At 41.3% G+C, this 22656-nt stretch overlaps 1 protein-coding gene across 40 annotated transcripts in view; it reads left to right on the top strand.

Moving 5' to 3' along the window:
• ESRRG (estrogen related receptor gamma) overlaps positions 1–22656 on the top strand; it is a 393084-nt gene that overhangs the window by 90405 nt on the left and 280023 nt on the right. For 3 of the 40 annotated variants that reach the window (XM_083857945.1, XM_083857940.1, XM_083857968.1), the window contains exon 4: positions 20823–20928. The exons of the other annotated variants lie outside the window; for them this stretch is intronic. Coding sequence is in view for 1 of the 3 variants with exons in the window: in XM_083857940.1 (XP_083714066.1) it covers positions 20923–20928 (6 nt within the window). In the remaining 2 variants the exon portion in view is untranslated. The remainder of the gene's footprint in view (positions 1–20822; positions 20929–22656) is intronic. 40 annotated transcript variants of the gene reach the window in all.

The raw sequence follows: 22656 nt of genomic DNA, 5'->3' as shown, positions 1-22656 counted from the left end.
ATATTTGAATTATATCTGAAAAAGCTTGAAGATGTATCCATTTCTTTAGGAGCAATAATATTAAAAGATGCTACAGTCTTTGAGTTATATTATGTATAATTTAAAAATAATTTTGGCATTTTCCCCTCTGGCAATTGAAGCCTTTAACCTTACAGGACTCTAATTCACAGTGACACCACAGTCTTTTCAAAGGCAACATTATTATGTGACTGATACTGAAATGGTACATTCAAAAATAAGCAGAAAGTAATTAAGGAACAAAATTATTACAGTAGGGTAGACCTGACTTGGAGACCAAGGGCCATGTTCTGCTTGCTTCACTTGAACCAGGAGTCCCATTGCTTCTCGTTCAGATGTACAGCAGTAGCATAAATTCAGGAAAAAGCTCCCGTGAAGTCACCATTGTAACCAAGGCTGGAATCTGAGACAGAATTATGCATGTGTATGTAGAGGGAGGAAGAGATTGTACAAAATATTCATTTAATTTGAATATGTATAGGAAGTGAATGAAAGTGCTGGGCCAAATCCTGCTCTCATTTGCATTAACGCAGCCCCACAACGTCTGCTGAGGGTAGAATTTGATCTGACATTAGCACAAACTAACTTTTACATTTGCCAGATTTTTATTTGCTCACAGCGTGTGGCCAGCCAGAAATATAAATAAATCAAATCTGTTTCTAGGAAAATTCCAGCAACCCTTTGAAACTTTCCTTCTTTGCATTACAAGAAAAGAAGGGGTAGGAAAAAGGGGAGAGGATGGAGGGTTACATAAATGAGAGCAGGTGCGGTCGTGCAGAAGTAACTATTCAGCATATGTAAGTGCAGTTGGAAAATCATTGTCTTGCAGAGAATACTTGAAATTGGTCCCTAATGGCCTTGGTTTTTGTCATATGGTCTTGATTATCAGGCTAAAATTGCATTGCCGATGCCTTTAGTGTGAATGAGATGGATGAATAATTATTACGTGCGCTGAATACCTCTCTGTGAGGAGGAACCAGGACATCCCCTGGTCACCACAGCTACCATTTCACCTTGCTGTCAAGAAAACTGCAAGTGGCCAATTCATCACTTCCTTATTGTTCTTAAAATACATGTTTATAGTAATAAGTGTGCATACCTGCACTAAGAATGGGCAATGCAAATCCTCAGCGTTGCAAGGAATAGCTGCGAGACTGGTTATTTTTGAGACTCGGGGTGTGCAAGGCCTAAGTGCCTTATCCTGTTTGTAAAGACCTTGCTTCATCTTTGTGCTCATGCAGATCTCTGAGACTGTTTTAAGGAGCAAAATGGATTTCTAGTAAATAAAACAAGGATGTACAAAATACCCCAAATTAGTTTTGGCATCTGTTCAGAAATTAGTTGACATACTTTTCCTTTTTAGCTGTTAAAAAAGGGGCTCTCATGCTGCCTTACTTCCCTCTGCCTATCATTGTCTCCATTACTAGTTATTAACACAGTAACAGAAGTGGTCATAATGGGGTTAACAGGAATCTTACTGCTAGCACTGAGTCTCTGTGGCATTGAAAAGATCACTCCACTCCCCACTGCCCCCTCCACAGAAAGGGAGATGTGATGATGGTAAAGGGTCAGAACAACTCTGAGATCCATGAGCAGGGCCACACTGCTTGGTCATCACCTGGATATTTACCTTAACTCATGGCTGGGTGTGACTGCTGCTCACTCTCTGTGCAACCCTTTGCAATACTGGCAATTAGCTGTGGGATCCACTGGTTCCTAAATGATGCAAGTTGAGCCACAAATAAAGCACAACAGCCTGCGTTTCCTCTTGGCATCTGATCAGAAGGATTGCATGTGTGCAGGATACAAGTGTTTCAGGACAAGATTTCCAGTGTCTGCAGGTTTTTCTAATTAATTGTGTGTTGCCATTTGCCATTAAAACCCTAATGAAGTGCCTAAAAACAGTTTTGATTAAATAATCAGACAATCACCCCAACTATTCAAACCTACTGATTATCTCCTACCAGTTGTTTCAGCAGTGACTGCCTATTATGGACCTAAAAAAATACCTGTAGGTTACATTTGAAGAAAAGAAAGAAAAAGGTAATAAAAAAATCACATTTAATAGAATGGATTTTAACCATGGTTTAGTATCTTCTATCAAATTCTCCAAATACTCTTCTTGCATGACTAAATTAATCGTTGTGAAACATTTCCCCTGAACTTACATGTTCTTTTATACCTGTATTACAGATGTCTGTATTCAAGAGTGCTGCATCCTTGCACTCACAAAAACGTGTAGCGAAGTCAAGTTAAATATGATCCAATGATCTGGATGATGACCGATCAAATTAACATCTGAATTAAACCTGAAGAGAAGACTGAAATAAAGCACAAGCTGCTAGTTTCAATTTTCATTTTTCTCTCATTAGCTATCCCAGGTTGTCTGGCCCAAGGTAAGGTGGATTTTTTGTTCCCCAGAGTACCAAAAATACCTGAGGAAAAGCCAAGTGACCTACCTAAAGTGCCTAAGTGCCAGAGCAGGATGTGAGGATTAGGACTTCAGCCAAGCTGCTATGTAACCCATGAGCATTTGCAGCAAACTTTGGGTAGCAGCGTGCCCCCCTTGTCTTTCTAAACCCGATATGACAGGCATTGCTCAAGTGGAACTGAACCACTGACTAATCAAATCACTTGAAGGAAGATCTGATGGTGAAAACCAGATGTTCTGATTTTTTTTGGAGATGCAGTCTAACCACTTACGTAGGATTCAATTGGTCTGAATCTCCTCCATAGCATCTCATTGATTTCTGTTGATATTGATTTGCATTGGAGCAGCCTTTGGCTTTTCTGAAGTACCATTTTAAATGGCTTAATCTGTTCAGATAGTGGACATCAGGCTTAATCTGGAACTGTGATGGAAATTTTTTTGAGATTGGAGGTTTTGGCTCTCACAAAGGTCTCGGACTCTTTCTGTATCATGCAGTGTTACAAAAGGTCATGCATTTCATGATGTTCTCTGCAATCACTGAGCTGCTGCAGGGTGTTGCCAGAGGTCACAGCTATGAGGGTGTCAGGAGTTCCTGGCTGTCCACACATGGGGCTACCTGGACAGGCTGTGGTAAATTCAAACTGTGCCTCTTGGTAAAAATTACTGGAGCCATCCTGCTATGAATTCCAACCAGAGACATCAGGGATATTATTATGTAAAAGGATGCTATTGATATTTAAAAAAAAAAAAAAAGACATAACAAACAGCATAAAAAACTTAGATACTAAAATTTGGTAGTTTACCATGTCTCAGGGTTTTATTTTAACTTTCTTCTCTAATTGAAAAAGCTAAATTGATTGAAGCATTTGAGCCCTGATTTAGCTTTTAAAAAAAGAAGCAGAATCTAAAAATGGCTCAGCGAAGCAACTGAAATGCTATCACAAGCTCTTGAGATCGATAAGCTAGGGGAAAAAAAGGAAGAAGAAAAGTTTTTGAGTGACAGTGTAAAAATGGGAAATTTAAATACATCTATATCGTTGCATTTTGCTCCATTGTGTATTGCATAAAATACACTTTGGCAGTATGTTTTCATGCAATCTAGAAGGTGATCTGTTAGTAACACTGAATTTGTGTTTATGTTCCAAATTGTAAACTACATTTATAGCAATATTTCTATATTAAGGTATTAATGCCAGAAGTGCTACCTAAGCTTAACTTTACCAATATAACTCAAAATGTAGTTTGTAGCACTATAAATAGTAACATTGATATTGACACTTAGAGCAGCATCTAACTCCCTGGAAAGCCTTTTCTGACGCTAAATGAAAATGCAGGGAGCTGACAGTGTATTTATACATACCATGGAGTACAAATAGTACTTCATAGTTCTCATTGTTGAAATTCCCTTGTGCTAAAGGGTATTTAAATATTTAGTGGCATTGCCAAATATTCCAATTTAAAAAACAATGTTTGCATGTATATTAGATACATGTTATTACTATTTATAATAATGCTAACCTCATGAATAAAAATATTAAATAACAGGCATAATGGCTGTTACCTGTAGTTGGAGACTGATCATTCATGATAGTCTTTCACTTTGTTCCTTGCCTGTTTTTTTTGGGTTTCCAGGGTTTTTACTAGAGGTCTTCTCACATCTCTGAAATGTCTGGAAATTACAACCACAGCTGTTGACTTCCCCAAACCCTCCTTTAATTGAAGGGTCTGTGATAGGGAGCCACTCAATGGCTTCATCTCTCCTCCTGAAGCACACACTGCAAGCTGCTGCATGCAGAACTTTCCCTTGTTTAAAGAAAGAAGGAGCAAGGGGGGTCATCAGTTCATCAAAATCCTGATTTTGACTGTTCTGAAAGTAATAAAAAGTTAATCCATTTTATTCCATACTTTTAATTTAGAATAACATCTGACAGGTTTCATTTAAGAAGTTTTTAATTGACTTTTGCCTCATTTTAGGCATTAGCTCAAAGTTGTCACTCTGGACCTCAGAAACACAAATCCAATTCCTTTTTCTTTCTTGGAGGTCTTGAGTTCTATTCTCAAGAGAAAACCCAATGCGCTGTGTGTCTAAAAAGGAAAATTTCTGAAGATTGCATATAACAATCTATCCAACATGCAACTGCTAAAAAAAGTATCTGCTGAAATGCAAAATTAATTATTCTCTGTCTTTTGCGCTGACATTTTTACTTGCAGTTTGTGGCATAAAAGGGTTTATGTAATTTTTGGCTGCATTACACATGCTGAGTATGACAAGGATGATGTTTTGTGGTTTGGAGTTCTAGGTTTTATTCTCAGCACTCCTAGAGAATCACTGTTCAAGTATGGACAAGTTTATTTACTGTCTTGTTTTCCTCATTTCTAAATTAGCTGTGATTGTTTCCTTTGATGATACCTTACATAAGCATTATATATTTTGGATTAGTGTGGGCCTCATGAGAGATGCTTCAAAGCATAAACTATTTTATCTAAGGTGGATATGTTTATTATGTGTGCATGATGTGAATATGTACTTATGAATGTGTTTTGTGTTAGAAGCATTATATGCATTACAAGTTTATCTAGGTTTATGATGCATGTATACTATAGTGAAGAACACCAAATGAAATTCCTTTACTTGGATGATAAGTACCATGCCATAGTATTCCATTTTAAAAGGGTATTTTGTCCACTTTAATAGATGTTTAAGGTACTTATGTGAGCCAAGTTATACCCTCATAGAATATTTATTACTCGTGTCAAACTGACTTTAGGTTTTTCTCATACGAGTTTTGGTCCTTGGCATATTTATTCACTGGAGATGAGTAAGCGTTGAAGGATGTGAATGTCCCACGTTGACCTGAGAGGCATAGATCCCCCTGAGATTAAGAAATATGAGAGGCTCCACTCTCTGTAGATCTCCTGAAGTTCCTGCACTTGAATTTTTAAGTCTTCTGCTCTGGTCAGAGCATGTTTTTATCTGGTGAACAACAGGGATAATTCAGAGGAGATGCTGTATGCCAGTAGGATAGTGAACATGAGCAAATCAGCACAAAGATCTGGAAGTATCTATGAAGCCAGGACTGGTTGGATTTGGTTTGTTTTGGTTTTTATTTTCAGTGCTGTGTTTGTGCCCAAATCCCCAAAATCTCACTGAATCCTAACCAGTTCACTGGCTCATTTTAAAGGAATGGTAAATAACTGTTCCGTTTCATCAATTGTGGTTCCTCATAATACATCTACTCAGGAGACTGGCAGCTGCTATTGTAAAGAGGGGTTGGAGCAAATGTTCCCTTTTTTCAGTCCAGATGAAAATGCCAGTGAAGAGCTCAGTTTCATAATTTTTTCATAGATCTAGCTGTTGATATCTGGGATTCTGCATCAGATTTTTATATTCTGAAATTAAATTCTCATTTTGGTCCACCAGAGCCCATGTTTGGTGTCCCTTTTCTCATGTGAATTGTGGCCTTTTCAAGCTTTTCCCTGAGAAGGTGACTGTAGGGTGGAAGATTTTTGGACATCAGTCAGTAAATGTTATGCCTTGTTGGAAGAGTATGTTACAATAAATGGGAAGACGGTTTGCAGTTTTATAGCACTGTGCCTTTATCTGCTCAGGAAATAAGAGATTAGTGTATTAAACCACACTCTGAGAATGCAACCTGATTTTAGAGTATTGAACTTCTGCTTTGCGTTTCATTTAAAATATCTTTTAAAACCATTCATAGTGTATTCATGAAACATCCTAACAAATACTCTCACCACAAGAACTTTCAAAAAAGTTAGGATTATGTTGTTTGGATTACCTAGGGTTTGTTTTTTAAAATTCTTTCCCCCCTCTTTTGTTCTGTATTCCTCCATTTAATTAGATGCCTCATCCTCCTTTCCCTCAGAATACTTTGTGCTTTTTTTGTCACAATTTGTGATTTACTTGCTAATTTGTACTGTAGTTTTCTTTACAGTTAAAAAACCACCCCCATATATTCAGATTTGTGGCTATGATTAATGTACGTAAAATAAGATGAGGATATAAAACTACAAAAGCAAGAGAAAAGGACTGGTACCTGTATGTATGGCAACTGTGTCACAGCTCTCTCACAGATTTATTCATCTGAATGATGGATAAATGGCAAAACTCCCATTGACTTCAGTGGGAGCAGAAGTTAACTCGAAATGAGCAGCTTTCCTGCACGTCTAATATTCTGAGGACTCAGGTGCTAATTTGCGAAGAAAGATCAACACAGATGGGAAAAGTTATGGCGTGTGGAAGAATAGCTGGTTGAAATGCAGATCCACACAGTAAGGGCCTAATCTGCTTGATGCCACATACCGACTTCAATAAAAGTCAGGGCCCTCGCAGGAATCCAAGCTAAATGCTAGTAAAAAATCCAGACAGAGGCTAGAGAAAACCCCTCACTGGTGTGAAATTGTGTGCACATACAACCTTCCACAGACAGGTTTGTACATATGTTTTCCTTAGAATAAAACATTAATAAAAGGAAAATGGCATCCGGGAAGACAAAGCATCCAAGGCAACCCATCTGCACTCTTGTCATATGATAGACTTGGACAAACCTAAAGCTGCCGATACAACTGCTCAAGAAGTATGCCAAGGGAGCAGATGCTACCTCTGCAAGGATATTTTCCAAAGTTTGGCATTCAGGATCTTGTGGTTACCATCCAGAGAGGAAGAGGTGAGGAGGAGAAGTGGAATGATGTTGCCTTGGCACCTCCTGGTGTCAGCTTTCTCATTCACTTGAGTTAGGCCTTTGCAGTTCTTTCTTTCTTGTTCTAAGTAAGGCATCTGAGGTGGAAGTTAAAAAGGAAAGCAGCTGTGTATGAAAGCAGAACACTGTGAAACTTGATACTACCCTTAAAATATTTATTCAAAGGCAAATTCATGAATGTATTTAGATTTATGATGCATAATCATGTTTGGGTTAGCAAAAGGCCCACAGAGGTATCAGATAAATCTTTGAGATCAGAAGCCAGTGGGGATTTGGTGAACTCAAGTGGTTGGAATAGAAGATTGTTATGGTTTTTTGAGAGTAGCCTGGAAGCAATGCCTTTGGAGAAGAGCAGGTCCTACAGCACCTTTGTTCCCTCAGAAGGCTGGGGCATCCCTGCAGGGCACCGCGTGGGTGCTGGGGGAGCCAGTGTCGGTGCAGTGGTTCTGTGACTGTCTAAGGAACAAAAAACTGCTTTTGTGTAGACTCCTGCTCCTCAGCAAGACCAGGCCATTCACAGTGATCCACTGCAGCCTGTGCTGAGGCTGCTGTGGAACCTGGTGTGGGAAATGGGAGAAGCAGGGGCTGCTGTGGTACCACTGCTAGCACCTGGTGGGGTGAGCTGGGCTTAGTGCTCTGTCCTGTGGTCAGCACCACCCACTGCCAATTACAGATACTTCCCTTTAAAGAAAGGTCCTCTAGAGAACTGCTTAAATATTTCTCATTGTTTTCATTCCCTCTCATTACTAATTGTGAAAGTAGTAATCCTGAATTCAAATGCTCAGCCTCTTTGGTGCATTGCTTGCAACCCAGAAAGCCAACTGCATCCTGGGCTGCATCCAGGGCAGCGTGGCTGGCAGGGTGAGGATTCTGCCCCACTTGCCATACTGCATCCAGCTTTGGGGTCCTCAGCATAGGAAAGACATGGACCTGCTGGAGTGATCCAAAGAAGAGCCACAAAAATTATCAGGGGTCTGGAGCACATCTCCTGTGCGGACAAGATGAGAGAGTTGTGGTTGTTCAGCCTGGAGAAGAGGAAGCTCCAGGGAAATCTTACAGCACATTTTAGTACTAAAGTGGGCCTTTAAGATAGACAAACCTTTTTAGCAGGGCATCCTGTGATAGGACAAGAAATAATGGCTTAAAACAAAAAGAGATATTTAGATGAGATACAAAGAATAAAGTTTTTGCAATGTGGGTGGTAAAACATTGGAACAAGTTCCCCAGAGAGATGGCAGATGTCCCATCTCTGAAAACATTCAAGGTCAGATTGGATGGGGCTGTGAGCAACTTGATCTGGTTGAAGAGGTCCCTGCTCATGGCAGAGGGGTTGGATTTGATGGCTTTTAAATGTCCCTTCCAACCCAAACTAACCTGAGTCTATGATTCATGATCCACATTATGCTGACATTAGACCTTATCTGTGAAAAGGTCCCTCTCTGAGCAGATCTGAGGAAACACAAACAAATCTGGCCAGTAATGGTCCCTGTTTCCAAAGGTTTATAGATTCTCTCAGGCTCATGCTGATAAATAATGTTCCAGTGATTTCTTTGACATGAGAAAATACTCCTTGAGGCCATGTTCACAGTTGTTATCAAACTTACTTGGCTTTTGGGCTAAACGCGCTTTTAATCACGCCCTGCCAGCAGAGGAACAAGTAAGTGATGACCTTTGTTTTGTTTTGGGGTTGGAGCAGGGGGAGAAGGAGGCAGCCTAAAATCCAATTCTGAGGCTCATCCCTGCTGAACCATGACTGCCCTGCCCTATGCTGGGGGAGTGCTAGAACCTTGGCTCCAGCCCCACCAGGGAGGAGAGGAGGGAGTGAGGGAATCTCAGCCGAGGCCCCCAGCTGCTGGTGACCACCCAAGGCCTCGGGGAAGGAGGCCCAGCACCGAGAGGAGGCCGAGCCTCTCCGCCCCACCGCGATCACGCGCGAGAGAGCGCCGTGTTTTCGTAAAGCGGCATCTGCCCTTTCCAGCTGCTGGACGCCACGAAAGGTCACCCCAAATGATCTAAATGCATCGTTTCCCTGGTGTGAAGGATGAAGCAGGGAACATTTGAATGAAGGCAGTGCTTTTTTTTTTTTTTTTTTTTTTTTTTTTTTTTTTTTTTTTTTTTTTTTGTCCTGTAAGCATTCCCTTTGCTGTTACAGTTCCTGCAGTCGAGTGCTGTCACTGGGGTTGGAGTCAGCCTCGCTCGCTTTCTGTCCCTGCCACAGCCTCTGGCATGGCCAGACTCCTGCTCACAGCCCTGGAGGGACTCTCTGAGGTGTGAACGCTGTGTCTGACCAGGTGCAGACCCAGGGACTGAGACCTCGGTCTCATCGGCTCTGCATGTCCCTGGAGCGTTGCAGAAACCCCAACCCACATCTGCCAAGGAGGAGGTTTTATACTGGTTTTGGCAGAGTGTGTTCAACTGGGGGTTAGCAGTGTCCTGAGCAGAAAAACACTGGAACCAAATCTCATTTGCTAGGATTGAAATATAGCAACCAAAGCAGCTCATCCTGTCTCATTGTTTTTATGTGTCCCTGAGTCTAAAGTCATTTTTAAAATGTGAGTGATGCAATTTCTTGCATCTTTCATTTAATATGCTGCTTGGTAAACAGTGTTTTAGATTAGTATATTTGTAATTTAAATGAAGACAATACATCAAGTCAAGTCAGAAAAGAAGGAAGAAGTTTAAGGAATGATTGATGCCTCTTCCAGTGTTATGCCCTCTTGAAAAAGAAAAAAGAAAGCATAAGGAGAGGGGAGAGGTGAGATTATTGAGGATCTATTGGGGTAAGAGAGAAAGACAGAAACTGTTGTTCATGGGCAGAAATACACTATTTTTAAAAGCACAGTCAGCTCTGATAGCTGAATCTGTTTTCTTCAAGCGCACTAATAAATTCTGCCTAATTCATTTTTTATTCTCTCTTGGGGTCTGCTTGCAGATTTGCCTCAACAAAGGAAGCATCATGTTACTTCTTTTAAATAATTGATGGCTCTTGGTCCAAGCCAGCTTGAAGGAAATTCAAAAATAGGTACTGATTGAGTAAATACCCTGCCTCCCCCTCCGCTCCCCCCGCCCCCATCCCTTATTTATTTTTGCAGCCCGGGTGACTGGCAGTTGCCGATGATGTCATTTGGGTACACCCAGCACTTAGCAGCTCTGATTTCATTTATGTATTTATTTATATTTAAGAAAATGAGAAGCTGTTAATTGTAAACTGTCTAATGGAGCTAAGAGCTCTCAATAAATCATCAGCAACCTTGTGCCATAACAACCAGGGATGGACCTTAACAGGTTGAGGTTGGAATCAGTACCAAGAGAGGCACTGGGGAGACTTGTGTGTATTTCACTCCTATTGGCTGGGGGATGTGCTCTTCTCAGGGCGCCCCTGGGTCAATGTTTTCCACAGTGTTGGTTGTTTGCAGGCTTTGGCACGCCACCTCTGAGAGTAGAGTGTTTTCCATGGAATAAGTAATTTCTCTGGACAGCATGGATTTGCCGAAGCTCTGTGATGTCATCTGTAGGGATACACCTATAATTTACCTTTTAATTTATTAAAAAAACAGTGTGGTCCAAATTAACAATGAGAAAACCCAGAAATATTTTTCTATTTTTTTGGCTAGGCTTTGAGAGGCAGGATGTTCTTACACCAAATACTGCCTCTGTAAGAACGTTTTTGGTGTAAAATACTGCATGGGAGAAAACAGTGGCAGAGTTCACATCTAGAGATTTTTGCATTCATGCTCTGATTTGCAGTCAACATGCCTTCATGCCTCCCCAGTTTTGATAGCAGTGAAGGACTGAAGAAAAGTTTAGAAGGTGGCTTCTGTGTGAAATTGTTATCCTTCTAAGAGTTTCTTTGTAAGGTATGTCCATGTTTCATAATGTTAATTATGCAATGTTGAATAAGTGATATTCAACTATAAAAGGGACTGATAGAAAAAGAATAGGGAGCTTTAATTTTTTTCCAAGCGAGCAAGTCCTCCTACAGGTCACATCTCGATACAATATTTTAGTGCATGAAACCAGCAGTCATGTAGTAAATAACATATGGTCTTCTTGACCTTGCAGCCTTACGTGGGCACACATGCCATTCAGCTAAACCACTCTAGTGTCCAATACCTTGGAGAAATTGCCAAGTATTTCCTCTGATGCCATGCTTGTCACCCACGCTCGCCGGGTGTTGCTCGCTGCCCGCTAACGGCGCTCCGGCCGCTGAGCAGTTTGAGCGCTGACAGCCATAGCAGGATCAGGCAGGGCCTTTCCAGCTGGAATAGCAGAGCACCATCAGGGGCATGTCCACATGAGTAGGTGCAGATGGACCAGAGCGGGCTGGACGTGGCTTGGCTCTGGTCTGGAAGCCATGGCGCTGCTTAGTGCAATGCTGTCATCGGGCAAATACTCTTACTGTTTCATATTAGTAGTGTTAGATCTAGAAGCTGCAGTATGAAGACTGATCTGTCACGAGTATGCCATATATTTTGCATATTTATTGTTCTCTCTCCTGTAAAGTGAGTATCATCTTCAGTAAAGTAAGCATTGTAAAGTAAGCATGGCAGACAATCTGATTTACTGAGAGAGCTTTCTTTGAAAAATGGAGTGATGGAGGCAAGTCCGTTTATTTCTCCTCTACCCCTCCAGAAATGAACCTCTGGGGTGTGTACTAGGGAAACCAGAGCATATAAAGGGGCAACATGGAGATGGGAGATCAGTATTTCTGTGGCATTGCAGTCAAGGCAGAAAGAAGGCAATGCAAGAATGAAACTTGAAACAATAATATCCAAAAATGCCTTCCCGAGTGAGGCATACAATTGTATATTTGGATATCTACAAAATGCCCTGTACTCTGTGTAGTTTCTCTGACCAGTGTGGTGCACAATGAGGTGTAAAGACTTTTTCGAGTGGTCATGAGTGCTTACACATTTTTATCCAAGTGCCTGCAGTATTTGGAAACTTCTGTGTGGTGCAAAGTTTGCAAAGAGGATTTAGAGATGTTCAAATTGTCTCTTTATCTGCCAAAAGAACAGGTTAAGAATTACTTTGGTGATGGGAAGAGCTTAAAATCAGCACACTAGCTCACTTTGGGTGTTAATACAGTCTTTAGCCACAGAGGGAAATCTAAGCCTTGCTGAAGGCACAGCATACCAAGGTATATCTAATAGTGTGTGCTTAACTCTGTTGCCTGGGAGCTTTTATTTAATGCAATGGCCAGGAAAATTGACCTCGTGTGGGTTTTTTGGGTTTTGTTTTTGGATTTTTTTTGGGTTTGGATCCTGACTCACATCACCTACATGTGTAAAGCTGGCAATTTACTGATTTATCAATGGAAAAACACTTACTTGGAAAAAAGAGGAAAAACTTATGATAAAAACACTGTGCTTTGAAATATCAGCTGCATGAGAGGATATGAGTGGGTTATTGGTGTAATAGGGACCCTTCTATCTGTGAACATAATGCCAAATAATAAATACCATGAGCCAAATTAGTAGCCAGTTTCTGATAGCTGAACTCACCATTTTTAAATGCTACTGCAAGTATTCTGTTTAGGAAGGGAAGCTAAGAGTCTCTCAAGGGTACATGGAAAATGCTGATCCTGAATGTATAAATGGACACATTTTAATCCTTAAGTTATTAATTATTTCTCATGATTAATTGTAATTATTTTATTACTACTCCAGACCCTTGGGTCAAATTGCTCACTGAAGTCGGTAAGAAATTTGCTGAAGAATCTCTTGATTTGGTATGTTATCATTTTTATATTGAATATTGGACATTATCAGTTGCATTAAAGAGACCAACAGCTATCATGCCATCAAATTACAGGATATATTTGGGTTGCAGGCGTAACTCCATTTCTTTTAGTGTCATCAGATATAACTGTAAATTTAATGCACAAAAGGAAGGGGAAATAATCCCTTCACCCACAAAGACATAAATTAAATGTTACCCCACGCTGAAAAATGTAACCTTAAATGAACCTTAAGTTAAGGAAAATTCAGTGCATACGTTCAGTGTATATGCTCTGTTCAAGGGGATGACAAGTACCTTCAGATTAGTCTGAATTATTGAGAACTTTCTGGTGGGAAAGCTGGGTGGCCCCCTCCCTCTGGCTAGCTCTACCTTCCCAATGCCTCTCTCCCCTCAAGTAACCAGAAGAATCTTTTTCTTCTGAACATACAGCTTGTAATATACATAAAAGCAGAGTTTGCTTTGATCCTGACAGCAAAACGTTTATTTTTAAACTGGAACTGGGCTGTTGTCCAGCAATGCTCTTTCCTTTGCATCATGCCCTGCGTTTCAGCTCCGCAGCCTGCCTGGGTGCAGCTGGACCTGCTGCAAGAGGGACCTGGCGTGATGGGTCCTGCTGAGCTCGCTCCCTCCCTCTCCTCCCATTCCTCCTTCTCCTCTCGTTTTGAAATTCAAATTGAATGCAATTTTCAGCTCATTTGAGCCAGAATATACTCTTGCTGAGCTTCAGTGGCTCTTAAATTCAAACTCGAAGGAGAAAACAGATATCATCTGTCACTGAGGGTGGGAAAGGGTGTCCTCCCCACATTTTATTCATGGGAGACAAGGCTTCACTGACTAATTCCAGTCTTTCTGACTAATCACTCACTGGCAAACTAATCAGCTAATCGATGTGACTGGTTTCTTGTAGTTTGGTCTCTTTTTGCAGGTTTTTTTGTTTTGTTTGTTTGTTTATTTTTTTTTTATTTCTCCAGCTTATTTAGTATTTATATTTAAAGTCCTAGAAGTGCCCTAGCTGAAACGCCTGTGTCTGCATTTGACTGTACCTGCTCTTTTCTGCTCTCATTGTCCCCATCACTGACTATTCCCTTTAAAGAACTGCAGATAAAAATGCCCCGAATTGGACAGCTGGCAGAGGAGAGGCGAGGGATGAGAGATTTCCAAAAGAAGCTTAAAAATAGAAAGGAGCAAAGGGAGAAAAACTGTTAAATCGTTAGGTGTTGTTATGCCAGCAGGTTTAGGACCAGGTGCATGTACAGGGTACATACCATAGCTACTTATTCTATAAAACCTGTTTAACACATGTGGCAGAATCTCGTGAGTCATCTGGTGGGAGTCCTTCTTAAGAGTAGAGAAGAAATGCAACTCACTGTTTTTTTCCTTACTTATTTTATTTTCTAGTATTATTTTTGAAATAGAAAAAGACTCTTGCAAAAAGGTCCAGTTCCTGCTTTTATTGTACTCCTTTACAAACTTCTCTTTCATTTGGTGAAAACAGCATTGGTGTGGAGATTGACAACTACCTTCAAAGGGAAATGTTGCAAGAAACAGCAATTTGGTAGGTGTAAGGGCAAAACTGAAGTACAATCTGTGCTAGTAGAGAAAATAGGTTGCTTAATCTAACAGCATGATAGCATTTTAATGCTGCTCTGAGCAACGTCAGCTTGCCACTGGCAAAAATCCACAACCTGAATTTTTGTTGTAACAAAATCTACATGCCATAAAGGACGTCATAAATAGACGGGACATCTGCAAATGGTGAGAACATATTAAAGTCATACTGGAAAGAATATCAAACACCATGCTGGTCCCTTAATTGTTTTATATGTTCTAAAGCCTTGATACATTACTAAACCTTGGAAACTGCTGTTCTGGAGCTTTCTTAGTGCCTGTTCCTTGTTCCTCATGCTGGGCGAGGGTTGGCGTACAGTCAGGGCCCAATCCTGCAAACAGTTTTGTGTTTGGTGTGCTAACAAACTGAAATGAAACTCTGGGGCAATACTCAGTTATCCCTTTGGTCACCTTATGTACTTCAGTTCAGTGTGTGCTAATCCCTAAAAAAACCCCAACCTTTTTGCTGTGGGCTGAACCAAAGCAGAGATTGTGGCTGTGCAGTGGGCTGGCTGGTCCATGGCAGGTGCCTTGCCCAGGAGCCAGTGTGCTCTTATGGAAGAACTGGGGGAATTTCATATTGGAGAGGCACTGGCAAAAAGCAGGGCTGAGGAAAGAGGGCGCTCTTGGTGTGTGATCAGAGAAGCCCAGGCTCGCCTTGGGATTGGGCCCCTTCACCACTCAGGCAGTGTTGGGAGACCTGGATCTGGATCACAGTGGAGTGAGTTTAGAGAGGTAATTGGCACACGGCTGCCGGGGTAGGAGGAATTGATTTCCAGTGGTCTTTGTGGTTGTAAATGTTAGCCCTGATGCATTTACAGTTACTGAAGCAGGGGATTTTGGAATCTTTTTTTAATTAGGCAATTAAATTCAGGTTAAGCCCTGTTTCAGGCACCTCAGTGCCTCTCTGAATCTTCCCCTTTCTCTCCAGTGGCTCTGTTAGACATTGACACTGACCTGCAAAGCTGGTACTACAAGTCCTTATAAAGAAATCTGATATTCCTATGGAAGTTATGATGATATATGTAAATCAGCTGCCATATTCACACTGTCACCTCTTCAGCTGAAAAAGAAGGGCAAATCATTTCGTTGGTAGCTGCTGAAACCGTCAGCTGCACTGTCATTAATACTCTCCCTTCTTTCCTGGAAACTCAATATGTCAGCTACCTGATGTACCCTTCCTCTTCCAAGAATACATCTCTCCATTCCTTCAAATTCTTCTTGAGCTGGGACCTCCCATCTGCCAGTTTATTGTTCTTCTTCTGGCCCATTAGTTTTTCCTCCCATTCTTTTTCCATAGCCTCATGTGTTTTTTATAGAGTTTTATCATGTGCTAATAACCAGAGTATATGAGCTCTATCCATATAAAGTGATGTATCCAACTGCTGTGATCCCTTTTTGTTTTACCCCTCCTCTTTGTTGTGGGGAAAACAGTGTGGGGTAAGGAATTAGATTTTGAATTTTTGTATTGCTGTTATATACACCTACGACATCATGGCTCTCTGGTCACCCTCTGCTTTTAAGGCATTCCCTGGACCATCCTGTTTGGACTTTGGTGCTGGATTTTTTCCTCAGGGAGCTGCCCAAAATTCTTTTGCTGCTCTCTGAGAAGCGAGTGTCCATGTGGTGTCAGTTCTCTGAAGCAGATGTTTCCAAACCCTCTCCCTGGATGCTATTGCTGAACTTCCTTGTTCTACACTCCCTATTCTGTCTTGCTTCTTAACCCTGATCATCCCAGATATCTTCCATGATCAATCCCCTCATCTATAACTGATCCTTCAGGGGCCACATGGCAGCTGAAGTATTAGCACACAAACTTCATACTGAGATTTGTATAATAGAAAGTATTTTGCTTTGCAGAAATACAAGAGCCGTAGTAATCCAAGTCATATAAGAAGCGCCTGCCTCCTTGCTTGGGTGGCTCTCCTGGATCTCACCCCTCCCTGGTCCATCTTCAGCCCACAGCCATCTCTCTTGGTTTATGGTTGGGCCATCTATGAAGTTTTCCATTCCAGAAAGAAGCAAAACTCTGACTGTTGTCAATAGACATTGGCATCAATGTGATTTTTACTTGAGTCTCTGCATCTCACCTTTTAGTTGTAGTAGATATTTCCATACAACTGCTTAAAAGTTACAGTTGCACCTGTAAGTTTTCCACATGAATAAACTCTTGTTCATGTCAGAAATTCCATTAGAGATTTCCACATAAGAAATGACTGGATTGCAAGTCACAAAACTAAAATTGTTGCCCCATCCTGTAAAAAACCTGTTGATGTGTCTGTGTGGGTTATGCCTGTATAGGTGTATATCCACAGAAAGAGTTATGTTGATGATATTTCTTCAATAGCAGATTACTTGCTGCTGTTCAGAGGTTATTGGGTGATGTGTAAGTTCTGCTTGATTATAACATGCTCAGTGGAGATCACAGTTTCAAATGAATGAACAAATGCCAACCAAACCGTGGATGTTTGTGGTATTGAACCTATAATCAGGTTTTTGCATTTTAATTTTGTATCTACTTTTAAGAATGTGTATATTAATCCTTCTGATTGATTCTTTATCATTATCTATACTTTTAAAAAATATTTCTTTCTTTATAGTGTAGGATCAGAACTCTTCTCTTTGAAATTATCTTTAAAACTGCTATTGACTTATCAGGATTAGTGATCATGTTAGGGAGCCTGAGAAAGTGGTCTCACAGCTCACACAACATCTGATTCCTAAATAACAAACCTCGTCAAGTCAACTATTTCCGAGTCACGTTTTGTTCCGTCCTGGCACAAGCCAGACTGGGACAACAAATTGTATCACCAAAGAGGCATGACATGAGCCATGCCTGTGTTCTCACCCGCCTTCGGATTGCCATGGCAACAAGAGTTTTAATTATGGAGAGCCAAAACAGTAAGTTGTATATCAGATGGGGCTCAGTTTTCCCTGTGGACAGAACTCTGATTAGCCACTGGAGAAAAGCTTTGTATCTCAGTTTTCCTTCCAGGCTGGATTTTATTCTCTGCTTCAGCAGGCGGCTTGTTGTCTTCAGCGTGTGAGCTTGGAGGGGCTGCAGGCAGCTGGAGGACAGTGGCACAGAGGGAGATGAAGTGACCCTCCTGTCTCAGGGGCAGCCTGGCACTGTGCTGGTTTGGGTGTTTAGGAATGCTTCTCTCACTAAAGGACTGCTCTCGGCTTCCCTCTAAACCACTGGAGATCTGTGGATTTGGAAAGGGCTGGTGTGAAGTGATGTCTGGTAATCGGCCTTGACAATGTTCAAGATTGTGCTTAGGGGGACAAACAAGGAGCTCCACTTCAGCAGGACTCATGAAAATTTGAAAAGCAGATCTACATCTACATCCAGCTGTGGGAAATAAATTTGTCTGTGTGGTAGGATGCAGGTCAGGCTTTTTTCACAGTGGCAAGGGTGTTGTTTAAGTCACTTGGCCAAAGGGGGGTGTAAGGGTAGTGGCCAAAAGTATGTCTGTCACTCAGGAAATTCATAACAAGAGAGGAAAAACTTCATTGATGTAAATCAGTGTCTTCATATATATAAAAAATCAATTATGTGGCCTCCTAATGAACTAATTTCCTATTTTGTTTGAATGGTGGCCCTTGGTGGTTATGGTAAGGCTGCTTCTGGAGTTGTGAACTTCCTGGCAGTGTTTGAAGAGTAGCGAGGCTGGAGAAGAGATGGAACCCTATAACTTCAGTGTGGATCTATTCTGATCCACTGTGATTCCAAGCATATGTTTTCATGATCACAGGTCTGAGGCAGTGCCATCAGGAGATTATGGCCAGAGATTGTGGTATCACAGAGAATGAGAGTTGCAAGATCACCCTGTTAACTAGAAATTCAGTCTTTCAAATGTGGTTCCAGGATGCAGAGGGCTCAGCAAGCATGTAGGCTAATATTTAGACTTGCTGAATCTGTAATCTCACTCCTTACAGTGTCACAACAGCTTTTTTTTACAAACACAACCCCGAGCAAGTAATTCACTGATGATTTTATTGTTGATTCACTTGTACTTCTTGAAATTTAAGAAGTCCTGCCTCTAAGATTTTAATTTTGGAATTTGAGATCATAAACTAAGCCCTCTTATGAAAGAAAATAAGAAGTTTGCTGTTGTTTTTAATAAGATTTTATGGTAAGTATGGCAACGGCAAGTCTGTCAGTCCCAGCTTTACTGCACGTGTGTAGCTCTGTGCTTTGAGACCCTTGAAATATCTGGTTTTAGGACATCAGCAGGGGGCTAATGAAAAGGCTTTGTTGATTTTAACAAATTGCAAGCCACTGTAGCCAAAATAAATATAATCTGCTTTTTGGATTAGTTGTCACACATGATTTTACCTACTAACAGTGATTAAAGAACCCTGGTGGACCAGAAGCATAGCTACTCTCTGGTGACTCTTGCTAAAATAGCAATAAACAGAAGTAAATAAAGTGTTAGGGCATTAGTTATCTTTAATAAACACTGACACTGCATATAATGTTTGAGAGGAGGCTTCAAAAGCCTACATTGAGTACAGACAGCAGTGTCACTCTTTCTAGCACAGAGAGCATTGGTCGTTTTAGATATCTGGAAATTATGGCATGGCCAAACCATGTTCCTTGTACACTGGGCTGCTGTCCCTCCTTGAGAGGTGCCAACCTGCCTGCACACCTCATGGAGGCCTTCATCACTCAGCCATTTTTATCTAGCAGCAGACACCAGAACCAAAGTTGAAAATATCCCAAACTTAGAGGGATTACGACAGGAAAATGAAGGGAGTGTTAATTCCTTGTGTAATTCTGCAACCTCCGAACCACTGTAATTCCATCCAGTTAATGAACGGAGGGCTGGTGCTGCTCTCACTTACCTTCATCTGTGTAAGCTGAAGAACAGAATTACTTGCCCCTGCTGACATTTTCTATCCCTGATATTTTCCCAGTAATCAAGGGTGGGTGTGTTTCCTGATCTCCTTCACATTTGTTGTGAAAGGCAACAATTACACTTGATGATACTGTACTATTCCTTTGGACTCATTGTTGCTTTTAATCAGTGGAGAGAAGAAACAAAACAAACGAAAACATGTTCCTTCTTCCAAGAGGGAATTATTACTGCAGTATTGAATATTGGGAGTGATTTTTGGTTCTTTTGTAGAGAGGATAACAGCTTCCTGAGAGTGGCAGAGAATTGAGGAATTTCCCAAAAGCAGCAAAGAAATTCAGGGTTTTGGAAATTAAAAAAAGTCAAGGGGTAGCGAAACATTAGAAATATTACTTTAAGGAAAGTCCTACCAAAAAAGGGAGAGGGTGTGAGCTTTCTAAGGAGTCTTCAACTTGTATTCATCTGTTCCTAATTGTACACCCCTGGAAGGCACATGGCACTGTTCTAATAGGAGTTTATCTTTTATATGACAGCTACAAAACTTCAAACTCTTCAAGTAAACATCCTCAGGCTTTTTAAGAATTGTGTAACTCCTTTTTGATGTATGGAGTTAGATTCTTGTGTGGTGTTTTTGGTGAAGTCATGCAGCAGTTACAACCCACTTCTGGCTTTACAGTCTACAGAAAAATTACTTTGATACTGTGCTCGGGAAGGGAGTGAGACCCACCAAGGTCCCATCCTTCTCTTGGCTGGCAGTCATTAGGAGTTTGGAGACTTGCCCGATGGTGTAATTCAAGTCTTGACTGCATATCTTATTGGTTAAAAATAGGAGCCAACTCCAGCTCATCAGTTTTTGCTAAGAAACTATTGATTGTGATTAGCAAGCTTAAAAATAATTACCTTGTGTGTTCATTGCTATCTTTGGACATACTCTCATATTCCTACTGTTATAGAAAGTATTGAGCAGCACAATAGGACAATTTGATGACTAAGGTGTTACACTGAGTGGGCGGCAGAAGGGTATTGAGCACATCCTAATTGTTCCATCTCCTGGGCATGGAACAAACACACAACACCTACACAGGGGAGAAAATCCACTGGCCTTGCTGGAAAATACAAAGTGAGCTATCCCTCATGCCCTTGTTCCCATGGGGGAAGGTGTATCCAGTACTTCCCAGTTAAAGTCATCACTTTCACCATGTCTCTGGCAGAAGCCACAAGCCCACCCAGCAGCACAGGGGTAAAACAGTGGGGAAGGGGGGAATGAGTTTCACCCGGGTTTTAACACCTACTTTGAAAGCCTGATGGTGCTGATTCATTCCTGGTTGCAGTTGACCCTGAGTGGCTGACTCAGTTAATGATAACTGAAAGCCTGTCTGCCTCTGGAAGGTGTTGTTCTGTAGCAGGGACAGTTTCAGCAAGCAGATGAATTTTTGTTACTTACAGCCCTGTGTACTCAAGTGAACCAGCATCCACTTCAGTCTGCTCAAGCCTGGGCCACCTGCTGAGAGTGTGAGAAGAGCTCCCTATACCTGTCAGACTCCTAATGCAGGTCAGTAGCCACTTCAGGGGGCCACCTTCTCCAGGCGTTAACTCTTGAACACCCTTGGAAAAGCTGATTTCTTGCCATTTTGTTCTTCTCTCCTGAGAAAGCCAAGGAAGCATGGCTTCTCTATTTAAGTTTGGTGTCAGAAGTTGCGTGGTGAGGCTGCTGTACACTGTATCTGTGTGTATACATATGTATATATATATACATATTTTTTATGCCTATGGGATTGCTTTACTCTGTTCTTTAGGTCTCATATCCTCTATGAATGTGTCAGTACTTTCAAATCCCGACCAGTTTGTGATGCCCAGCCTGAGTTTGCATTTTCAATTTCTATTTCTCCTAAAGTTTTACTCTGGTATTGGTTTGGTGTGTACCAGGTTTGACCTTAGTAGGGTGCATGGCCGATAATGTGGGTTAGAATGTCAATTACGGGGTGTTTTGCAACCAGAGCTGCTTGCTGGAGGGCTGTGCCTATCCAACGTGGTGGTCTCATTGCACAACCAGATAGTGATGTGTGAGGCAGGGTGCAAGCTCTTCAGACCAGCTGCAAGTCACGTGAAACTGAGCGTGTTTGCATGTCCAGGAGAGGGATTTATTCCAGCTTTTTGTGTGTTAATGGCAGCTTTTGAAATTCAGAGCTAGAATTTACCCACGGGGAGGGAGGAAAAAAAAATCACTTGGTAAAGTATTTCCTGGTGCAGTGGTCTTCAGATCATCACAGGTGGGAAAGGTGAGTGCTGGGTCACACCAGAGTGACTTCCTCATGTGGGTTTTGGATTTTGTGGTTTGTGTTGCTTCAAGAAGACAAAAAGAATGAATTACAAGGCTTTGGTACAGTAGCAAGGGAAACTGTGGGCATGTTTGCTCTCGTCTGTGTCAGAGAAGGAGATGCAGATGGACTGCAGCTGCAGCTCTGGGAAAGCAGGGCTGGAGCAGGAGCCTTGAGGGCTGGCTGAGGAGCTGGGAACCTGCTGGGGAAGGTGCAGCTCCTTTCCCCTCGCTGTTCCACAAGGGATGTTACAGCAGCCCCAAGGAAGGTCTGGGCTGCATGGACAGAGCAGATGATGGTTTGGGAAAACAGCTTCACTGACAGGAGTTTCTGACAGCGGCTTTATGCACTAAAGGTATTGTCATATGCTTTTTAAGACTTTCTAAGTGACTCTAAATCTGTGTACTGCAGTAATTTCTCTATAAATATCTGTGTAAACTCTCAATAGACTTGTACATGTAAGCTATGTATTCCAAATAATTTGCTTCAAAAATATTTGGCCTGACTGAGAAAAATATTGTTGGAAGAGCTATTTCTTTCCCCTGCTGTGTTTAAAGGGGCTTAGACTTGAGTCCTTAAATTCAGCATCCTTTATTAGAATGATTCCAGGATTCTCAAGGATTTATATAAGAGCTTGAAACATTTAAAATGTTTGTCACATTTAAAACCAAATGCTACAACTTTAGGATTTGATCTATGGGGCTGTACCAGAGCTAGAAGTGAGTGTTGTATCGCTTTTCTGTGGTTTGAGAACCTTCTCCTTCACCCAGGAGACTGCAACGTATTTTTTCGTGTCTGGCTGTCTCAGATACTTACGTGGCTGCAGCTACTGCAGTTTCTGAATGTTTCACAACACTTTGGGGAGAATATTATTACCTTACACATATCACTGGCTCATGAATACTGAGTGCCACAGATGAACTTTGACAAGGTGTTTGGTACCTTTTTTTGGAAAGAAGGGC

The sequence above is a fragment of the Zosterops lateralis genome (assembly GCF_965231275.1).
Source record: "Zosterops lateralis genome assembly, chromosome: 3".
In the NCBI taxonomy this organism is placed as follows: domain Eukaryota; kingdom Metazoa; phylum Chordata; class Aves; order Passeriformes; family Zosteropidae; genus Zosterops; species Zosterops lateralis.
Note: the sequence above shows the minus strand (reverse complement) of the source record. Positions and strands in the feature narration are given on the sequence as shown.